Genomic DNA, 20126 nt, shown 5'->3' with positions numbered 1-20126 from the left:
CTTTAGTCATGGTATATTGGCCATATACCACAAACCAGATGTTAAAACTACAAACAGTTATAAATGGCCAATTTGCGAGATTGACTTCTCATTTCAACATGTGTAGGCACCAGACTAAAATCTGGGTTTATGATTGTAATTCAACTGTGCCATGCTTTGTTTAGCTAGACAGTGCCATGCTTTGTTTAGCTAGATGCAGGTAGCCTATAGCCCCTGATAGGCCTACAACTTATTTCAGATAGTCTATAGTCGCCTAGGCAAGATGTAGGCACAACGTAAACTGAACAATTTAGCAGCTTGCTTAGTTCAAATTAACAGAAATGTATTCAATATAAATAGCTAGCAATTTCGAGGTAAGAAGTGCTTGTGTTTCCCAATAGTCTGCTTGAATAAGCTACTGAGGATGAGGTGGGTAATTACAATCACCAAATTAAATATTAATAATATGTATATGAACCGAATATGCTTGTCAACAACACCCGGTGTTTATTAATATTATTTATAGATTTCTTTTTAACCTGTAGCTGTCACGGCCGTTGAATGAAGAGGACCAAGGTGCAGCGTGGTGAGCATACATATTATTTTTATTTGAAAAGACTCCGAACAAAACAAACCATGAAGCTAAAGGCTTTGTGCCATAAACAAAGTCAACTTCCCACAAAGACAGGTGGGACAAAGGACTACCTAAGTATGGTTCTCAATCAGAGACAACAATAGACAGCTGTCCCTGATTGAGAACCCTACCTGGCCAAACATAGACATACAAATAATGGAACATAGAATAGCCACCCCAAATCACACCCTGACCAAACCAGATAGAGACATAAAACGGATCTCTAAGGTCAGGGCGTGACAGTAGCCTAATCTGACTGACTACTGTCAATCTAATGCGTTCTAACAACTGATCGACAATTGCGATAGAGCTTTGATAACTTCCAATTTAATTAACTAAACAAGGCCATTAATAATTGCATAATAACACAAGGCTGCAAAAACAATACAAGTTATATGCTATTTATTCAATTGTATAGTTTGCTAGTTCTGCGTAGGCTACACAAATGGCAGCAATTGATTTGCAATAACTACAGTACATTCGGAAAGTATTCAGACCCCCTGACTTTTTCCACATTTTGTTACATTACAACCTTATTCTAAATGGGATAATATTGTTTTCCCCCCCTCATCAATATACACACAATACCCCATAAAGATAAAGCAAAAACAAGTTTTTAGACCAAAATAAAAACTAAAAAATAACATTTACATAAGTATTGACTCTTTACTCAGTACTTTGTTGAATAACCTTTGGCAGCAATTACAGCCTTGAGTCTTCTTGGGTATGATGCTACAAGCTTGGTACACCTGTATTTGGGGAGTTTCTCCTATTCTTCTCTGGAGATCCTCTCAAGCTCTGTCAAGTTGGATGGGGAGCCCATCCCTTCACAGCTATTTTCAGGTATTTCCAGAGATGTTCGATCAGGGTCAAGTCCGGGCTCTGGGTGGGCCACTGAAATTTAGAGAATTTGGCAGTATGTCCAACCTGCTTCACAACTGCAGATCACATGTTTGGCGTCGTGTGGGTGAGCGGTTTGCTGATGTCAAAGTTGTGAATAGAGTGCCCCATGGTGGTGGTGGAGTTATAGTATGGGCAAGCATAAGCTACAGACAACGAACACAATTGCATTTTATTGATGGCAATTTAAATGTGCAGAGATACTCTGACGAGATCCTGAGGCCCATTGTCATGCCATTCATCCACCGCCATCACCTCATGTTTCAGCAAGGATAATGCACTGCCCCATGTTGCAAATGTCCCAGTTCTTCCATGGCCAGCATACTCATCAGACATGTCACCCATTGAGCATGTTTGGGATGCTCTGGGTCGACATGTACGACAACGTGTTCCAGTTCCCGCCAAAATATCCAGCAACTTCGCACAGCCATTGAAGAGGAGTGGGACAACATTCCACAGGCCACAATCAACAGCCTGATCAACTCTATGCAAAGGACATGTTTTTATCTACACGAGGCAAATGGGGTCACACCAGATACTGACTGGTTTTCTGATCAATGCCCCTACTTTTTTGTTTTAAGGTATCTGTGACCAACATATGCATATCTGTATTCTCAGTCATGTGAAATCCATAGATTAGGGCGTAATTCATTTATTTCAATTGACTAATTTCCTTATATGAACTGTAACTCATTAAAATCTTTTAAATTGTTGTATGTTACGTTTATGGTTTTGTTCAGTATAACTGGCCTGTGCCTTCTGTGCCCTAACAAGACTGGTGTGTTAACCTCTGAGCTAAAGCCTAGGCATTCTTCAGATCTCAGGCAAGTTTACTCATCACATAAGCATGGTTTACATAATCATATACTCTGGTGCAACATACTTGTTCATGGTCTCTGACACTACTGAATCCCGAACACCTACAGTGCCTTGCGAAAGTATTCGGCCCCCTTGAACTTTCCGACCTTTTGCCACATTTCAGGCTTCAAACATAAAGATATAAAACTGTATTTTTTTGTGAAGAATCAACAACAAGTGGGACACAATCATGAAGTGGAACGACATTTATTGGATATTTCAAACTTTTTTAACAAATCAAAAACTGAACAATTGGGCGTGCAAAATTATTCAGCCCCCTTAAGTTAATACTTTGTAGCGCCACCTTTTGCTGCGATTACAGCTGTAAGTCGCTTGGGGTATGTCTCTATCAGTTTTGCACATCGAGAGACTGAATTTTTTTCCCATTCCTCCTTGCAAAACAGCTCGAGCTCAGTGAGGTTGGATGGAGAGCATTTGTGAACAGCAGTTTTCAGTTCTTTCCACAGATTCTCGATTGAATTCAGGTCTGGACTTTGACTTGGCCATTCTAACACCTGGATATGTTTATTTTTGAACCATTCCATTGTAGATTTTGCTTTATGTTTTGGATCATTGTCTTGTTGGAAGACAAATCTCCGTCCCAGTCTCAGGTCTTTTGCAGACTCCATCAGGTTTTCTTCCAGAATGGTCCTGTATTTGGCTCCATGCATCTCCCCATCAATTTAACCATCTTCCCTGTCCCTGCAGAAGAAAAGCAGGCCCAAACCATGATGCTGCCACCACCATGTTTGACAGTGGGGATGGTGTGTTCAGCTGTGTTGCTTTTACGCCAAACATAACGTTTTGCATTGTTGCCAAAAAGTTCAATTTTGGTTTCATCTGACCAGAGCACCTTCTTTCACATGTTTGGTGTGTCTCCCAGGTGGCTTGTGGCAAACTTTAAACGACACTTTTTATGGATATCTTTAAGAAATGGCTTTCTTCTTGCCACTCTTCCATAAAGGCCAGATTTGTGCAATATACGACTGATTGTTTTCCTATGGACAGAGTCTCCCACCTCAGCTGTAGATCTCTGCAGTTCATCCAGAGTGATCATGGGCCTCTTGGCTGCATCTCTGATCAGTCTTCTCCTTGTATGAGCTGAAAGTTTAGAGGGACGGCCAGGTCTTGGTAGATTTGCAGTGGTCTGATACTCCTTCCATTTCAATATTATCGCTTGCACAGTGCTCCTTGGGATGTTTAAAGATTGGGAAATCTTTTTGTATCCAAATCCGGCTTTAAACTTCTTCACAACAGTATCTCGGACCTGCCTGGTGTGTTCCTTGTTCTTCATGATGCTCTCTGCGCTTTTAACGGACCTCTGAGACTATCACAGTGCTGGTGCATTTATACGGAGACTTGATTACACACAGGTGGATTGTATTTATCATCATTAGTCATTTAGGTCAACATTGGATCATTCAGAGATCCTCACTGAACTTCTGGAGAGAGTTTGCTGCACTGAAAGTAAAGGGGCTGAATAATTTTGCACGCCCAATTTTTCAGTTTTTGATTTGTTAAAAAAGTTTGAAATATCCAATAAATGTCGTTCCACTTCATGATTGTGTCCCACTTGTTGTTGATTCTTCACAAAAAAAGACAGTTTTATATCTTTATGTTTGAAGCCTAAAATGTGGCAAAAGGTCGCAAAGTTCAAGGGGGCCGAATACTTTCGTACGTTATATCTAGTCTATTTTAAAATAGTTTTCCTTTTTTCACTTGGGCCAGGTGTGGATCAAAGGTTTTAACGTGGGCTGCTACGTCAGATAAGCCTGTATGTGCCCGCTATTATCCTGAGCACCGCTATTATCCCAACAACGTGAACATCCTGGAGCTGGGGGGGACGCATGAACCCCCGGGCGCTGTACTGTGGATTTCGCCAACACCCAGGTCTTGAACGCCTTGGTTAAGTCTGACTACAAACACCAGAGGGCGATGTTGCATATCCACTGATCAAAGTGCAATCACTTACTGTATGTATCTAGAAGTGTTTATTTTGCACGGACCTTTATTAAATCAAAAAGTAATGTTTGTCATTTAATCACAGGTACCTCTCATATTACCTCTATTTGACAATTCAGTGTCTTCACTCTCCATGACTTTGTTTACATGAGCATCTGTATTCAAAGGAAATTAAGTATGGGTCATTTGAACAGTATGTATATATTTAGGGAAATTGAATCAAGTTCACTAAGGATAATGAGTCATTTAGAAGTTAGTAGTACTCTAAATAGAAGTTGAGGTCAGTGGTGCTCAAATCATGAGCCTGGAGGTTCATAGTACTGCTGGTTTTCTTTTTATGTCAGGGCACTATGCCCCTTTTTAAAGGCATTATCCCCGATGTTCACAGATCACGTTCATGGTAAACACTGGCATGTCTGCTCAAGTGTAAATTACCTTTAAAAGTATCTTATAGTGCGCTGCGCTATAGAGCGTCTTGAGTTCAATGCTGCCCTATATTGTGAATTGGGGGAACATGGTTGAGAAGGATGTGTCAAATGATCTGTACCTTATTGTGTGCCACCTAACTGCAGGGATATTATGCTCTCATTGATTTATGTAATGAACCATTTGGTGGGTCTTGTAAATGAATAGTTCTTGTGTTCAACTGAAAACCTGATATGCTTCCTTTTAACATTTAGATTATTACAAATACTTTGGGATTTCTTTGTATCTTGGTTGTTATCATTTTTGTTAATGTGTTGTTTAATGTGCAGGCACAAACCATGCTGTACTTTTTGATTTATAAATGTTTTAATAAAATTTGGTAAATGCAATATGATAATGTCATAGTACTGTACAGATCTCAAGTTAGGATTTGAAATACAACCCTACATTAAAACAATCCAAATCTTAAACCCAACTATGGAACAATGAAAAGATGAACACAGGAGAGGACTATACACAGCAGCAACACAAAACACCCATTATTCATTCCAGAAGCCTCTGTTGTGGCCAACAGCTTCTATAAGCCTGCTCTGTAGTGTCTCTTTGGAGGAGTAGATGGGCAGCTGCAACAGAGAGTGACAGGTCAGCGCCTCTGGGAAATGCTGTTGGGAGGAGTTGAGAAGGGTTTGGACCCTCATCCTGATCTGGTTCATACCCAGGATGGGCACACGATCACAGCCAGTCAGGAACACTGAATGGGCAAAGGTGGTAAAATGGAGAGGGCAGTGAATGACAGAATATAACTTTATTCTCAGTAGCCTACGTTATTGGTTCATCTGTTACAATGAAAATGTTCCATACTTACACAGGAACGCTTTCTTTTGATCCTCTGTCAGTTCCTCAAACACCTCCCAGAATGTGACGATGTTGGGATGCCCAGCATGGTACTCTCCTTCATACACAGTGTTCTAGGGGGGAAATGCCCTAAATTAATATGGTGAAGCAATAGACACTTGACACCATTCAAACTACTTTTCAAATCAATGCATCAAAACATTTTAGCCAGGTTGCAGAACATGTTCACCATGAATCCCAAATCAACCCCAGGACACTTGTTTTTTAAGGCTCCATCTTGCCCTCTGATAGGCTAGGTGACATTTCTGCCATATATTATATGTTTTTACTTTTCTAATGCTCTCAGATGTAGACAATTGACTCAGGGTAGATTTGGGATTGAGCTTCAGTCATGTAGTAACAAAACATGGTTCTGACCTGTTTCAGCGTTTCCCAGTCGAAATTCTCCTTCCCCACCATCACTCCCCTCAGTTCCTCTGGCTGGAAGAACTCCACCACGTCCTTGTCACACACCTTGAAGAAGCCTTTCCTGAACTCTTCAAACACCACCTCTACTGACTGGTTGAAGATGTAGTTCACATAGGTGTCAACAAATTCCTTCCTGTCAAAAGAATGACACACAGAGTCAGATATCCATTGAGTTGTAGCTAGTATAGGTTGCTGTCAATTCCAGTTGATGTCAATTCAAGGAATGAGAAGCGTCATTTACATTCCATTATGATTTCTCCATTCATACATTTACATTTCAATGTGAGATGATTTTGCCGAAATGGAATTGACCCCAATCCTGGTAGCTGTAGCAATGCAAAAATGTGGCATACTGTAAACCTTGTATTTTGTCAGTTGTAAATATTGCTATAATCTTACTTGTTGGCACTTGTGACGAGTTTTCCAGTTTCTTTGGGATCAAGTTCCACCACTACATCACCCCACATCACCTATAATAGTGAGTAATGAAAAAAGTGAGGTAAATGAACAATGATAACACTGAGGGTATGGACAAATAGATGGGAGTGATATGCGAGAGACATACACACTGAAATAATATAATTTATCTTATGTTCAGTAATTCTTACCACTTCACTTCAATTAACTACAGATGTAGGATCTTAATTTGAGCCAATTTGATACAGCAGGAATAAAATCCTGCAGCAACAGAAAATGTGAATTATTTAGTGAATTATTTTTATTTATTTAACTAAGTCAGTTAAGAACAAATTCTTATTTTTCCTGCCGATCCTTGACTTCGGCGATGTCATTTACAAAATAGCCTCCAACACTCACCTCAGCAAATTGGATGCAGTCTATCACAGTGCCATCCGTTTTGTCACCAAAGCCCCATATACTACCCACCATTGTGACCTGTATGCTCTCGTTGGCTGGTTCTCGCTACATTCGCGTCACCAAACCCACTGGCTCCAGGTCATCTATAGGTCTTTGCTAGGTAAAGCTCTGCCTTATCTCAGCTTATTGGTAACCATAGCAACACCCACCCGTAGCACGTGCTCCAGCAGGTATATTTCACTGGTCTTCCCCAAAGCCAAAACCTCCTTTGGATGCCTTTCCTTCCAGTTCTCTGCTAACAATGACTGGTACAAAATGCAAAAATCACTGAAGTTGATCTCCCTCACTAACTTCAAGCATCAGCTGTCAGAGCAGCTTACCGATCGCTTCAGCTGGACACAGTCCATCTGTAAATAGCCCATCCAACCAACTACCTACCTCATCCCCATATATGTTTTTTGTATTTTTCTGCTCTTTTGCACACCAGTATTTAAACTTGCAACTCCTCATCTGCACATCTATCACTCCAGTGTTAATTGCTAAATTGTAATTACTTCGCCAATATGGCCTATTTATTGCCTTACCTCCTTACTTCATTTGCACACACTGTATAAAGATTTTCTATTGTGTTATTGACTGTACGATTGTTTATCCCATGTGTAACTCTGTGTTGTTGTTTTTGTCGCACTGATTTGCTTTATCTTGGCCAGGTTGCAGTTGTAAATGAGAACTTGTTTTCAACTGGCCTACCTGGTTAAATAAAAGGTGAAATAAAATAACAAATATTTTTTTACAAAGGCCTACCCCGGCCAAAGCCGGACAATGCTGGGCCAATTGTGCGCCGCCCTATGGAACTCCCAATCACGGCCTGATGTGATACAGCATCATTTTAAAGTGGAAATGACTAACTTTAGAAGTCTTTAAAATACACTACAAGTTTGCATTTCTTGCAGTGTGGGAAAATTATCAGCAACAAAAGAGTGATCAAATTAAAATCCTGCATCTGTATTATGTTACATTGTATTTCTTCATCGATCAAACTGTTTGAATGCAATACATACTGAGAAAGTCATGTCCATGTTTTCAACATCATCATCAGGGTAATCCAAGATGTACTGCAAACTCCTTCAAAATCATTGAAAATAATATGTGACAATAAATGTGACAATTATAAATCGGCAATCAATAAATCATGATGCTTTCATAAATGAAAAACTATTTATCCAAATAATTGAATAATTGCTTATCCTCACAGAGCAAGTGCCCTGCCCCTAAGATGCAATAAAATGCCTTGAGATGCAATTTCTTAATCTGTCCTTATAACAAATACAACTGCCTGTACTGTAATACATTACTGACTAAGGGATAACAATATATTATGGCCTGAACTTACCCTGCTTCAATGGGGCTAAACTCTCTCAGGTCCTCTAAAGAGGGCTTGATGTTCACCAGCTTCTTGAAGAAGGCCATGGGGAAGGGGAGGTGCACCATGTTGTTGTTGTACAGCGCCATCCCACACAGAACCCCAAACAGGAAATAACGCTTCTCCTCCACTCTAGGCTGTTAGTGAGGATGTGTTGGACAAGAGACAAGAAATAAACCATGAGTGAAAGTACAAGACATGCTGTTCTTAACCTGCGGAAAAGTATAGATTAATATACAGTAAAGGGAAGGTAGTGTGGTTTCTAGAATACAGTAGTAGGCTAGTAATACAGTATTAATACAGTAGTAATACAGTAGTAGATCCTCTCTAGGAACATATTATTACAGTGTTTCACTACCAGCATATTTGAAGCTATTTGAAAGTACAATGATTATCGATATAGAAATAAAATAATGTGTTTAGGAGCAGAAAACCTCATAATCCATGTGCGATTTCCCTAAACGTGCCTCACCATTGCAGGGAACCAGGCCAGCGTATTGGTGTCGTTGTACATGAACATCCCAGACTCGGGTACCAACAGCTTATCAAACAAATGGAGGAAGAAGTCCCTTTTGTAGACATCTGTCAGCTTCGCATCCTCGTCGAAATACACCTGAGAGATGTAAGCAGCACATTTTGGAATAGCCCTTCTCTGTTCAAAACATTGTCTCATCATATTAAAAAAGATGGACTTACCACAAGGGACCTCTTGAAGGTACTGTGATATGCTACACTCAGTTGATGGAAAGTGTCTTCTATGAGTGATGCTCTATTCAGTCTCAGCTCAAAGACCGGAGCAGGCGCCGCCACGAGGAACATGTCAAAAAGCCACATGCCAGTCCTTTGGCGATTGTTAGGGAGATTCTGCAATGCATACAGTACAATATTAAGTATTCACTTAGTGCTTATCTAGTATACAATACAGGTGTTATTTCAACCAGTTTCTTCCATCAAAAAGGTTAAGAAATATGTCTGGTTTCTTCAGTAGTGATGGTCAACACCCCAGAGCTACTTGGAATGCAGGCGTTTGCTCCAGCCCTGTTCTAACACACCTGATTCAGCTAATCAAGATCCTGGTGAGCAGCTGATTAGTAGAACCAGGTGTGTTAGAGCAGGGCAAGAGCAAAAGCCTGCATACACAGTCAGTTGGTCTCTAGTAGGGGGTTAGCCACCTTGATTTATAGTATCTGCTGTATATTATAATACTATATATTGAGAAGCAAGTTTCATTACCTTTGTGAGTGCGGCGTTGATGTTAAAAACGTTTATCTTGCTCTGCAGATTCATCAAGAATGGGTAACGACAAAAGATGGCAGGTGTCTGATCCACATCCTGAAAGTGATGTAAAAGAAAACATACAAGGCATCTCAATTAAGGAGCTTATTTGTCTAATTATGTTCATCTGCAGTGATAAGAAGGAACTTTAGTAGGTGAGAAAGATTCTCCAGTAGGGAAACAAAATGTTTCCTTCACTCTCTCTTTCCAGACCATTTCAGGTAGAGGAAATCTCAAGCCTCTACTGAGATGCAGCCAGGACACTTTCTAAGACCCAAACAACGAACATCAAAACACTTTAAGACTGACAGCAACTAGCATTGTTAGCAATCAGTGACTGAGACAAAAAAACGTTTCTTACCTGCTTTGACCATAAACGCCAAAGCTTTACATCCTCCTCTAGAAATATGGGCTTGAAGTGAACCTCCTCCATACAAAAGGTACTGTCTGGAACAGTCTGGGTCTCTAAAGATTTCTGGTTTGCCTTTGAAATAATATAGAAAAGTGAAATACATTGATAAAAAATAAACAATTATTAGCAAGTATTAGCTAAATATTTTCCATGTTTGTCAGCAAAATATGATTTCATCAAATCTCAGTTACGGTCTCATCGATTCTAAATAGGTTGCAATGAAATAACTGCCACCCTGGCACCAGATCGGTCCTCGAAGTTGACTGGTCAAAATGGAAAAACAGCATTATAAATGGATTGACAGTACGAGCAGTGAAGCATGGACACTGACTCTGTGGAGATGGCCGAGGACCTGGAGCAGGTGCTTGATCCCAGTATCACGAGTGCGTAGAATATGTTCACTCCTCAGAATCCCCGACAGGGCCTTCTTCCACACCCCAATGTGCTTGGTCATGACAGACGGCTTCAATGAGGACCAGCAGTCACCTACAGGACATGGTAACACACAGATTACTTTCTCAAACCATTTCGTGGGGTTATAGAATTTGCTCGACTTCACAATCATTCCAGGGGCACCCCCAATGTGCACACGTTTTGTTTTAGCCCAGCACTACCACACTCGATTCAAATTATCAACGGTTTTGTAAATTTAGCCTAGTCTAAATCTGCCAGACAGCGAATGAACAAGGACAAAATAAGTTGTCTACAGCACAAACAGATTTACGACTACGTTATTTTTGATAAGTTGAATTTGGGGTGACACACTTTAAACATTTTAAATGGAGGGCAACATTACCGAGGACCTGCAGCTTTTCAGGGTGCAGTCTGAGGATAGCAGCAGCAACGGCTTCGGTGAGATCTGTCCTTCTGTGCTGTTTGTGAAGGACCCTCAGGAGCTCAGGGAGAACCAGGTAGACCCTCAAGCTCTCCACTCCAATGGACTCCTCATACAGGGAGGGAAGTAGTGTGTGCTGGACAACAGCTTCAACCTAGTGCAATGAAAGAGGTGTGTGAATCGTCCCTTGTTCAAGATACATGTCAGACTAAATGTCAGAATAGGATCGATTACATATCAATTTATAAATATATTCACAAAATACCTCAGTCAAAACTTTGCCCTTTTTCGCCAGCTTCCGGAATGCGCCTTGGACGAGTGAATAATCCAGGCCAGACTGTTTTGGTGAGGTTTGGTAATGTTTGTCACAACTAATAAAAGCAAGAAATAATTGTCAATACTTTTGCCATATTTAAATCAGTAATGTAATATTTCAAACATAAGACAATCATGTATTTGAACCAATATTAAATACTGTTACCTTTTATCAAGAAAGCTCCCATTTAAACACGATGCAGAAGAAAACATTTTTGTGATTTCCCTGCAAATACAAGTTTGAGTAATCTTTCAGTTCAGTATGTGACCGTACATAAACAAAATAAGGAAACAACAACAACGCTAAATTATAGCTACTTATATCATACTTACTTCTGTCCTTTTTTCCAAGACTTTGAATCACATTCCGAGATCCATTTGTCAATGATTTCTTCATCTATAGCTTGTTGTGTAACTTTGCCCACACTTGACCTGAGATTGTTAGCCCTTTCTTCAGACTCCTGGGAAGATGACAATGTGATGCAACGTATCACAGAAATGTTAAGTACAAAGGACAAACTATGTCCTGTTTTGCTAACTCATTGTTTCAAACCAAATTGTGTCCATACCTGACCAAGAGTGCACAACGCAAAGGAATGGTTTCCTCCAGCAAAAATGTGTTCAATTTTCTGGTCATCAATCTGGTCTGAAATGTTGACAAAAATAGTTGATGATCAAGTTAATGTTATTTCATGTTTTACCTCATGTTATTTTAGTTGAGTATTGAAATAAGCATTTTGTTGAGTTGACTTTTATTCAAGTTTGATCTGTTCTGAAAATGCGTGTACTCTGGCTAATGTTATACCATAAATTAATGTTTTACCTGGCAGTTGTACTGGAAGGGGCACAGACTGATCAATCTTTACTCCATTTCCCAGCTGCCCTTGCTCTCCACGCCCAAATGAGTAGATCTTATTGGAGGGCCCCACAAATGCTAATGTGTGGTGTCTAATGTGGCAAACAGACAGAGAAAACATTTCTCAAATCAACAATGAATTCTAAAAAGGTCTTATGCTAAAATGAAAACAGTCCTACATACATTTTTGTTGTGTCACAACATTTTGTCAATTCCAGATCATGTCTAATAAGTGTAACCTACCTTCCACAGGCTATCTGGGTCACCTTTAATCCACAAAGATGCCCCACCACTCGAGGTCGTAGTTCATCTAGGAGAGAGTTGTGTCCAAGCGGTCCATAGCGGCCTGAGCCAAATGTGAACACCACACCTCCCTAGAACAAAATCAACCCAGACTGTCAGGTGCGTGAATGAGGACCCAAAAGCGAATTAACAAACAGAGTTTCTTTAATGATGAACACACGTGGGCTCAGATGGACAGGTAGATTCCGACAGGACAGGACAAGGTTGCAGCAAACACGATGATAGTCTGGTTCAGGCATGAGACACACAAACAAGAATCCGACAAGGACAGGAACAAAAACAGAGAGAGATATAGGGACCTAATCAGAGGGAAAAAGGGAACAGGTGGGAAAAGGGGTGAATGAGGTAGTCAGAGAAGACAAGGAACAGCTGGGGGAAAGAGGGACAGAAACGGTAACCTAGTACGACCAGCAGAGGGAGACAGGGTGAAAGGAAAGGACAGAAACAAGACACAACATGACAATACATGACAGTACCCCCCCACTCACCGAGCGCCTCCTGGCGCACTCGAGGAGGAAACCTGGCGGCAACGGAGGAAATCCTCGATCAGCGCACGGTCCAGCACGTCCCGAGAGGGAACCCAACTCCTCTCCTCAGGACCGTACCCCTCCCAATCTAGGAGGTACTGGTGACCACGGCCCCGAGGACGCATGTCCAAAATCCTACGGACCCTGTAGATGGGTGCGCCCTCGACAAGGATGGGGGGGGGGGGGGGGGGGAAGACGAGCGGGGGCGCGAAGAACGGGCTTGATACAGGAGACATGGAAGACCGGGTGGACGCGACGAAGGTATCGCGGAAGAAGAAGTCGAACTGCGACAGGATTAATGACCCGAGAAATACGGAACGGACCAATGAACCGCGGGGTCAACTTGCGAGAAGCCGTCTTAAGGGGAAGGTTCTGAGTGGAGAGCCAAACTCTCTGACCGCGACAATATCTAGGACTCTTAGTTCTACGCTTATTAGCAGCCCTCACAGTCTGCGTCATATAACGGCAAAGTGCAGACCTGACCCTCTTCCAGGTGCGCTCGCAACGTTGGACAAAAGCCTGAGCGGAGGGGACGCTGGACTCGGCGAACTGAGATGAGAACAGCGGAGGCTGGTACCCGAGGCTACTCTGAAAAGGAGATAGCCCGGTCGCAGACGAAGGAAGCGAGTTGTGGGCGTACTCTGCCCAGGGGAGCTGTTCTGACCAAGACGCAGGGTTGCGAAAAGAAAGACTGCGTAAGATGCGACCAATAGTCTGATTGGCCCGTTCTGCTTGACCGTTAGACTGGGGGTGAAAGCCGGAAGAGAGACTGACGGAAGCCCCAATCAAACGGCAAAACTCCCTCCAAAATTGAGACGTGAATTGCGGACCTCCGAAACGACGTCTGACGGAAGGCCATGAATTCTGAAAACATTCTCGATGATGATTTGTGCCGTCTCTTTAGCAGAAGGAAGCTTAGCAAGGGGAATGAAATGAGCCGCCTTAGAGAACCTATCGACAACCGTAAGAATAACAGTCTTCCCCGCTGACGAAGGCAGTCCGGTGACAAAATCTAAGGCGATGTGAGACCACGGTCGAGAGGGAATGGGAAGCGGCCTGAGACGGCCGGCAGGAGGGGAGTTACCGGACTTAGTCTGCGCGCAGACCGAACAAGCAGCCACGAAACGACGCGTGTCATGCTCCCGGGTGGGCCACCAAAAACGCTGGCGAATGGAAGCAAGCGTACCCCGAACGCCAGGGTGGCCGGCTAACTTGGCAGAGTGAGCCCACTGAAGAACGGCCAGACGAGTAGGAACGGGAACGAAAAGAAGGTTCCTAGGACAAGCGCGCGGCGACGGAGTGTGAGTGAGCGCTTGCTTTACCTGCCTCTCAATTCCCCAGACAGTCAACCCGACAACACGCCCCTCAGGGAGAATCCCCTCGGGGTCAGTGGAGGCTACTGAAGAACTGAAGAGACGAGATAAAGCATCAGGCTTGGTGTTCTTAGAGCCCGGACGATAAGAAATCACGAACTCGAAACGAGCGAAAAACAGCGCCCAACGCGCCTGACGCGCATTAAGTCGTTTGGCAGAACGGATGTACTCAAGGTTCCTATGGTCAGTCCAAACGACAAAAGGAACGGTCGCCCCCTCCAACCACTGTCGCCATTCGCCTAGGGCTAACCGGATGGCGAGCAGTTCGCGGTTTCCCACATCATAGTTACGTTCCGACGGCGACAGGCGATGAGAAAAATACGCGCATGGGTGGACCTTGTCGTCAGAGAGGGAGCGCTGAGAAAGAATGGCTCCCACGCCCACCTCTGACGCGTCAACCTCGACAACGAACTGTCTAGAGACGTCAGGTGTAACAAGGATAGGAGCGGATGTAAAACGATTCTTGAGGAGATCAAAAGCTCCCTGGGCGGAAACGGACCACTTAAAGCACGTCTTGACAGAAGTAAGGGCTGTGAGAGGAGCTGCCACCTGACCGAAATTACGGATGAAACGACGATAGAAGTTCGCGAAGCCGAGAAAGCGCTGCAGCTCGACGCGTGACTTAGGGGCGGGCCAATCAATGACAGCTTGGACCTTAGCGGGATCCATCTTAATGCCTTCAGCGGAAATAACAGAACCGAGAAATGTGACGGAGGAGGCATGAAAAGAGCACTTCTCAGCCTTCACAAAAAGACAATTCTCTAAAAGGCGCTGGAGGACACGTCGAACGTGCTGAACATGAATCTGGAGTGACGGTGAAAAAATCAGGATGTCGTCAAGGTAAACGAAAACAAAGATGTTCAGCATGTCTCTCAAGACATCATTGACTAATGCCTGAAAGACAGCTGGAGCGTTAGCGAGGCCGAAAGGAAGAACCCGGTATTCAAAGTGCCCTAACGGAGTGTTAAACGCCGTCTTCCACTCGTCCCCCTCCCTGATGCGCACGAGATGGTAAGCGTTACGAAGGTCCAACTTAGTGAAAAACCTGGCTCCCTGCAGGATCTCGAAGGCTGAAGACATAAGAGGAAGCGGATAACGATTCTTCACTGTTATGTCATTCAGCCCTCGATAATCTATGCAGGGGCGCAGGGACCCGTCCTTCTTCTTAACAAAAAAGAACCCCGCTCCGGCGGGAGAGGAGGAGGGGACTATGGTACCGGCGGCAAGAGCTACAGACAAATAATCTTTGAGAGCCTTACGTTCGGGAGCCGACAGAGAGTATAGTCTACCCCGGGGGGGAGTGGTTCCCGGAAGGAGATCAATACTACAATCATACGACCGGTGTGGAGGAAGAGAGGTGGCCCTGGACCGACTGAACACCGTGCGCAGATCGTGATATTCCTCCGGCACCCCTGTCAAATCACCAGGCTCCTCCTGTGAAGAAGAGACAGAGGAAACAGGAGGGATAGCAGACATTAAACATTTCACATGACAAGAGACGTTCCAGGAGAGGATAGAATTACTAGACCAATTAATGGAAGGATTATGACAAACTAGCCAGGGATGGCCCAAAACAACAGGTGTAAAAGGTGAACGAAAAATTAAAAAAGAAATGGTTTCGCTATGATTACCAGAAACAGTGAGGGTTAAAGGTAGCGTCTCACGCTGAATCCTGGGGAGAGGACTACCATCCAGGGCGAACAAGGCCGTGGACTCCCTTAACTGTCTGAGAGGAATGTCATGTTCCCGAGCCCAGGTCTCGTCCATAAAACAGCCCTCCGCCCCAGAGTCTATTAAGGCACTGCAGGAAGCTGACGAACCAGTCCAGCGTAGATGGACCGACAAGGTAGTGCAGGATCTTGAAGGAGAGACAGGAGTAGTAGCGCTCACCAGTAGCCCTCCGCTTACTGATGAGCTCTGGCTTTTACTGGACATGAAGTGACAAAATGACCAGCAGAACCGCAATAGAGACAGAGGCGGTTGGTGATTCTCCGTTCCCTCTCCTTAGTCGAGATGCGGATACCTCCCAGCTGCATAGGCTCAGCTCCCGAGCCGGCAGAGGAAGATGGTAGTGATGCGGAGAGGGGGGCAACGGAGAACGCGAGCTCCTTTCCACGAGCTCGGTGACGAAGATCAACCCGTCGCTCAATGCGAATAGCGAGTTCAATCAAGGAATCCACGCTGGAAGGAACCTCCCGGGAGAGAATCTCATCCTTTACCTCTGCGCGGAGACCCTCCAGAAAACGAGCGAGCAAAGCCGGCTCGTTCCAGCCACTGGAGGCAGCAAGAGTGCGAAACTCAATAGAGTAGTCTGTTATGGATCGATTACCTTGACATAGGGAAGACAGGGCCCTGGAAGCCTCCTCCCCAAAAACAGATCGATCAAAAACCCGTATCATCTCCTCCTTAAAGTCCTGATACTGGTTAGTACACTCAGCCCTTGCCTCCCAGATTGCCGTGCCCCACTCACGAGCCCGTCCAGTAAGGAGAGATATGACGTAGGCGACACGAGCAGTGCTCCTGGCGTAAGTGTTGGGCTGGAGAGAAAACACAATATCACACTGGGTGAGGAACGAGCGGCATTCAGTGGGCTCCCCAGAGTAACACGGCGGGTTATTGATTCTGGGCTCCGGAGATTCGAAAGCCCTGGAAGTGGCCGGTGGATCGAGGCGGAGATGGTGAACCTGTTCTGTGAGGTTGGAGACTTGGGTGGCCAGGGTCTCAACGGCATGTCGAGCAGCAGACAATTCCTGCTCGTGTCTGCCTAGCATCGCCCCCTGGATCTCGACGGCTGAGTGAAGAGGATCCGAAGTCGCTGGGTCCATTCTTGGTCGGATTCTTCTGTCAGGTGCGTGAATGAGGACCCAAAAGCGAATTAACAAACAGAGTTTCTTTAATGATGAACACACGTGGGCTCAGATGGACAGGTAGATTCCGACAGGACAGGACAAGGTTGCAGCAAACACGATGATAGTCTGGTTCAGGCATGAGACACACAAACAAGAATCCGACAAGGACAGGAACAAAAACAGAGAGAGATATAGGGACCTAATCAGAGGGAAAAAGGGAACAGGTGGGAAAAGGGGTGAATGAGGTAGTCAGAGAAGACAAGGAACAGCTGGGGGAAAGAGGGACAGAAACGGTAACCTAGTACGACCAGCAGAGGGAGACAGGGTGAAAGGAAAGGACAGAAACAAGACACAACATGACAATACATGACACAGACAGTTATCATAGTGTTTTCCTCTACGTTAATGAGGATGTTTCAATGCAAATTTCCAGGCAACTAAAAACTAAAACATTTCAATTGTTTTGTTTATTTTTTATTTCAACATTATTTAACTAGTCAAGTCAGTTAAGAATAAATTCTTGCTGACAATGACGCCCTACCAAAAGGCCTCTTGCGGGGACGGGGTCTGGGATTAAAAATATAAATGAATTAAATAAAAATATAGGACAAAACACATCACGACAAGAGAGACAACACAACACTACATAAAGAGAGACCTAAGACAACAACATAGCATGGCAGCAACACAGCACGGTAGCAACACAACAACAGCATGGTAGCAGCACAACATGGTAGCAGCACAAAAAATGGCACAAACATTATTGGGCACAGACAACATCACAAAGGGCAAGAAGGTAGAGACAACAATACATCATGCAACGCAGCCACAACTGTCAGTAAGAGTGTCCATGATTGAGTCTTTGAATGAAGAGATAAAACTGTCCAGTTTGAGTGTTTGTTGCAGCTCGTTCCAGTCGCTGTCTGCAGCGAACATTGAGACACCAATATAAATAAACGCACATAAAATGTAGACATATTGTATGGTCTAAACAACATTTAGTTCAAATTATAGGAAAAGTGTAATTATGTCAGACAGATATACAACCTTTGTCAGAACGGCAGTATGTTCTCCTCCACATGAAATCAAAACAGTCTTCTTCAGATTCAGGCAATCAACAGGAGCTGGATCACATCTGTCTACAGAAAATTGGGTTCAATTTATTGTTATTATTATATATCATTTTTATAATTATTTATTTACAACACATAACCCTCAAACACACGACACATTGTGCTCTCTCATCCTGGTTAAAATTGTTTTTAGACAGATAAAGGCACATTTCTGTACTTTTCTTAATTTTTTAAAATATAATTTCAACCACCACAAAAATGTAGTTGATAATACATAAATCAGGGGTCTCCAGCTGCAGCCTGAGAGAACTACTGAGTGGGAAGACTTTTGTTTAAACCCAACACTAACACACCTGTTTCAAATAATGTACTGTTCATGGTCTTCGGTCTGGACCTTGATTATTTAAATATATTTAACAAGAGTCAACACATATGCTATTGTGTAATGTATACTGTACTTGTTGTGTCCCCTAGTCCCAGTTGCCCGGCGGTGTTCTTGCCCCAGCCGAACACAGCTCCAGAAAGGGACAGAGCGAAGCTGTGTTCTCCCCCTGCAGTGATCTGAACCAGGGGGATCCCTGATAGAGACTTCAGGGGCTTGGGGGACATGTCGCTGGGCTCGCCCCACCCCAAACCCAGCTGACCGCTGGTGTTCTGACCCCATGTGAAAACCTGACCATCTGAACAGAAATCAGAAGTAAGCAACCATACAATGAGAACATTGTACACAATTACAGTTTTGAAAGGTTAGACTGTTTTGGTTAAGTTGCATTGTGAAGCAGCGATTAGAGGTGTGTTAATGGTCATTTACCCTGAGTTAGTAAAATTGAATGCTGGTCTCCACATGCAACCTGAGTTACCTGTCGGTTACATAGGTTACCCAATGGGCTGGGGGGAAAAGAAGAAAGATGACTAAAATTAGCTTGCCCATTTGAATTAAATGACAAATTGTTTTTATACTTTAACTATTTGAATGGGGGGGGGGGGGGGGGGGGGGTGACAATTCCTTAGGGTAAACTACATATAATGTATCATTATGGAATGGAACCCACCTGAGAATATTGGCTTTGTCCAAGCAGAGAACCCGACCCTCTTCAGACAGTAAAACAGCATGAGAATCTCCACAACTCAGAGCCCGAATCGTCTCCTTACATTTCACAGTCTCTAAAGTACATAAAACATATGATTGGGCAACTCAAGAAAATATATTATAAAAATATATTGTTAAGGAGATTAGACCTACTCAGTTTCCCTGTGAATCTTCTCCCATCTTGGTCCTCTTGAATCCGTGCGACAGACACTAGTCTCCCATTATTTCTGATAAACGCGACCACACTGTTACCTGCGGACAGAGCCTGAATTTTAGATTTAAGGTGTATCAAATTAATATCCGCTTTGGTCGTATCGAAACCATTCGGCTTCACTAAACCAAAGCCATTGCGACAATCATCTCCCCATGAAATCATTGTTGTGTATTATTCTTAAACTAGTCCATACAGATTCTTGAAGGAGAGGCACCTGCCGATGTTTCCGACTCAATGATGGGTTTATATGACCGCAACCAACCATATGACATACAGAAAGACTCATCATCAACAAAGCAGGAAACGAAAATGAATCTTAAATGAAACTGTATTTATAGAGGGCATAAAAGAAAACACGCCTACAAACAAATATAAATGCAGTTTCGAATAGTTACTTATGACGCAAGGCCGAAAACGAAAGTGAACGTCTATTGACAATAGCAGCCCAGTTATCTTGGAAATAGCCTACAATAAACTGACGCACTTGACACACACGATAATGCTTGAAACAATTACCACCCAGTCGATACCTCCCTAGATGCATTTCAGTGGAACTGGCTGAAAAGTCCACTTTATGCTGTGTCATGCATGACTGCTAAATGCTGAACTGAAAATGGTTTCGGAGTTTGAAAAGACCCATCCCTCAGAGACGTCCCTGATATTTGCCCTGTTTTTTTTCAGAT

General features: G+C 43.4%; 1 protein-coding gene across 3 annotated transcripts; it reads right to left on the bottom strand.

Annotated features, from left to right (window-relative positions):
* Window positions 1–5106: 5106 nt before the first annotated feature.
* LOC110534395 (E3 ISG15--protein ligase HERC5) lies at window positions 5107–20098 on the bottom strand. 3 transcript variants are annotated; one of them, XM_036933495.2, is made up of 24 exons: window positions 19960–20098; window positions 19383–19481; window positions 19192–19303; window positions 18951–19027; window positions 18598–18819; window positions 18114–18205; window positions 12258–12388; window positions 11982–12106; window positions 11728–11804; window positions 11492–11619; window positions 11325–11384; window positions 11109–11214; window positions 10805–10997; window positions 10340–10494; window positions 9958–10080; window positions 9555–9653; window positions 9018–9185; window positions 8794–8934; window positions 8292–8458; window positions 7960–8023; window positions 6482–6552; window positions 6032–6215; window positions 5625–5727; window positions 5107–5510 (listed from the first exon to the last, which is right to left on the bottom strand). In XM_036933495.2, the coding sequence occupies exons 1-24, from the start codon at window positions 20027–20029 to the stop codon at window positions 5299–5301; spliced, it is 2979 nt and encodes a 992-aa protein (XP_036789390.2). In that variant the 5' UTR covers window positions 20030–20098; the 3' UTR covers window positions 5107–5298. The 3 variants fall into 3 exon arrangements, with proteins under 3 accessions (XP_036789390.2, XP_036789389.2, XP_021474919.3); XM_036933494.2 differs by lacking the exon at window positions 19960–20098 and adding an exon at window positions 19637–19920; XM_021619244.3 differs by lacking the exon at window positions 19960–20098 and having other exon boundaries at window positions 19383–19750.
* Between the last annotated feature and the right edge of the window lie 28 nt (window positions 20099–20126).

The sequence above is a fragment of the Oncorhynchus mykiss genome, chromosome 10 (genome assembly GCF_057628025.1).
Source record: "Oncorhynchus mykiss isolate SJ-2025 chromosome 10, ASM5762802v1, whole genome shotgun sequence".
NCBI classification, from domain to species: domain Eukaryota; kingdom Metazoa; phylum Chordata; class Actinopteri; order Salmoniformes; family Salmonidae; genus Oncorhynchus; species Oncorhynchus mykiss.
This window is presented reverse-complemented; position numbering and strand designations above follow the sequence as displayed.

Excerpts from the sequence above, each read along its gene's own strand:
- LOC110534395 (XM_021619244.3), bottom strand. The coding sequence starts at position 19,605 with ATGATTTCATGGGGAGATGATTGTCGCAATGGCTTTGGTTTAGTGAAG. Across the intron at positions 19,028-19,191 it reads GACAAAGCCAATATTCTCAG|CCCATTGGGTAACCTATGTA; the intron begins GTGGGTTCCATT and ends TTTTCCCCCCAG. Across the intron at positions 8,935-9,017 it reads CCTTCAAGAGGTCCCTTGTG|GTGTATTTCGACGAGGATGC; the intron begins GTAAGTCCATCT and ends TACATCTCTCAG.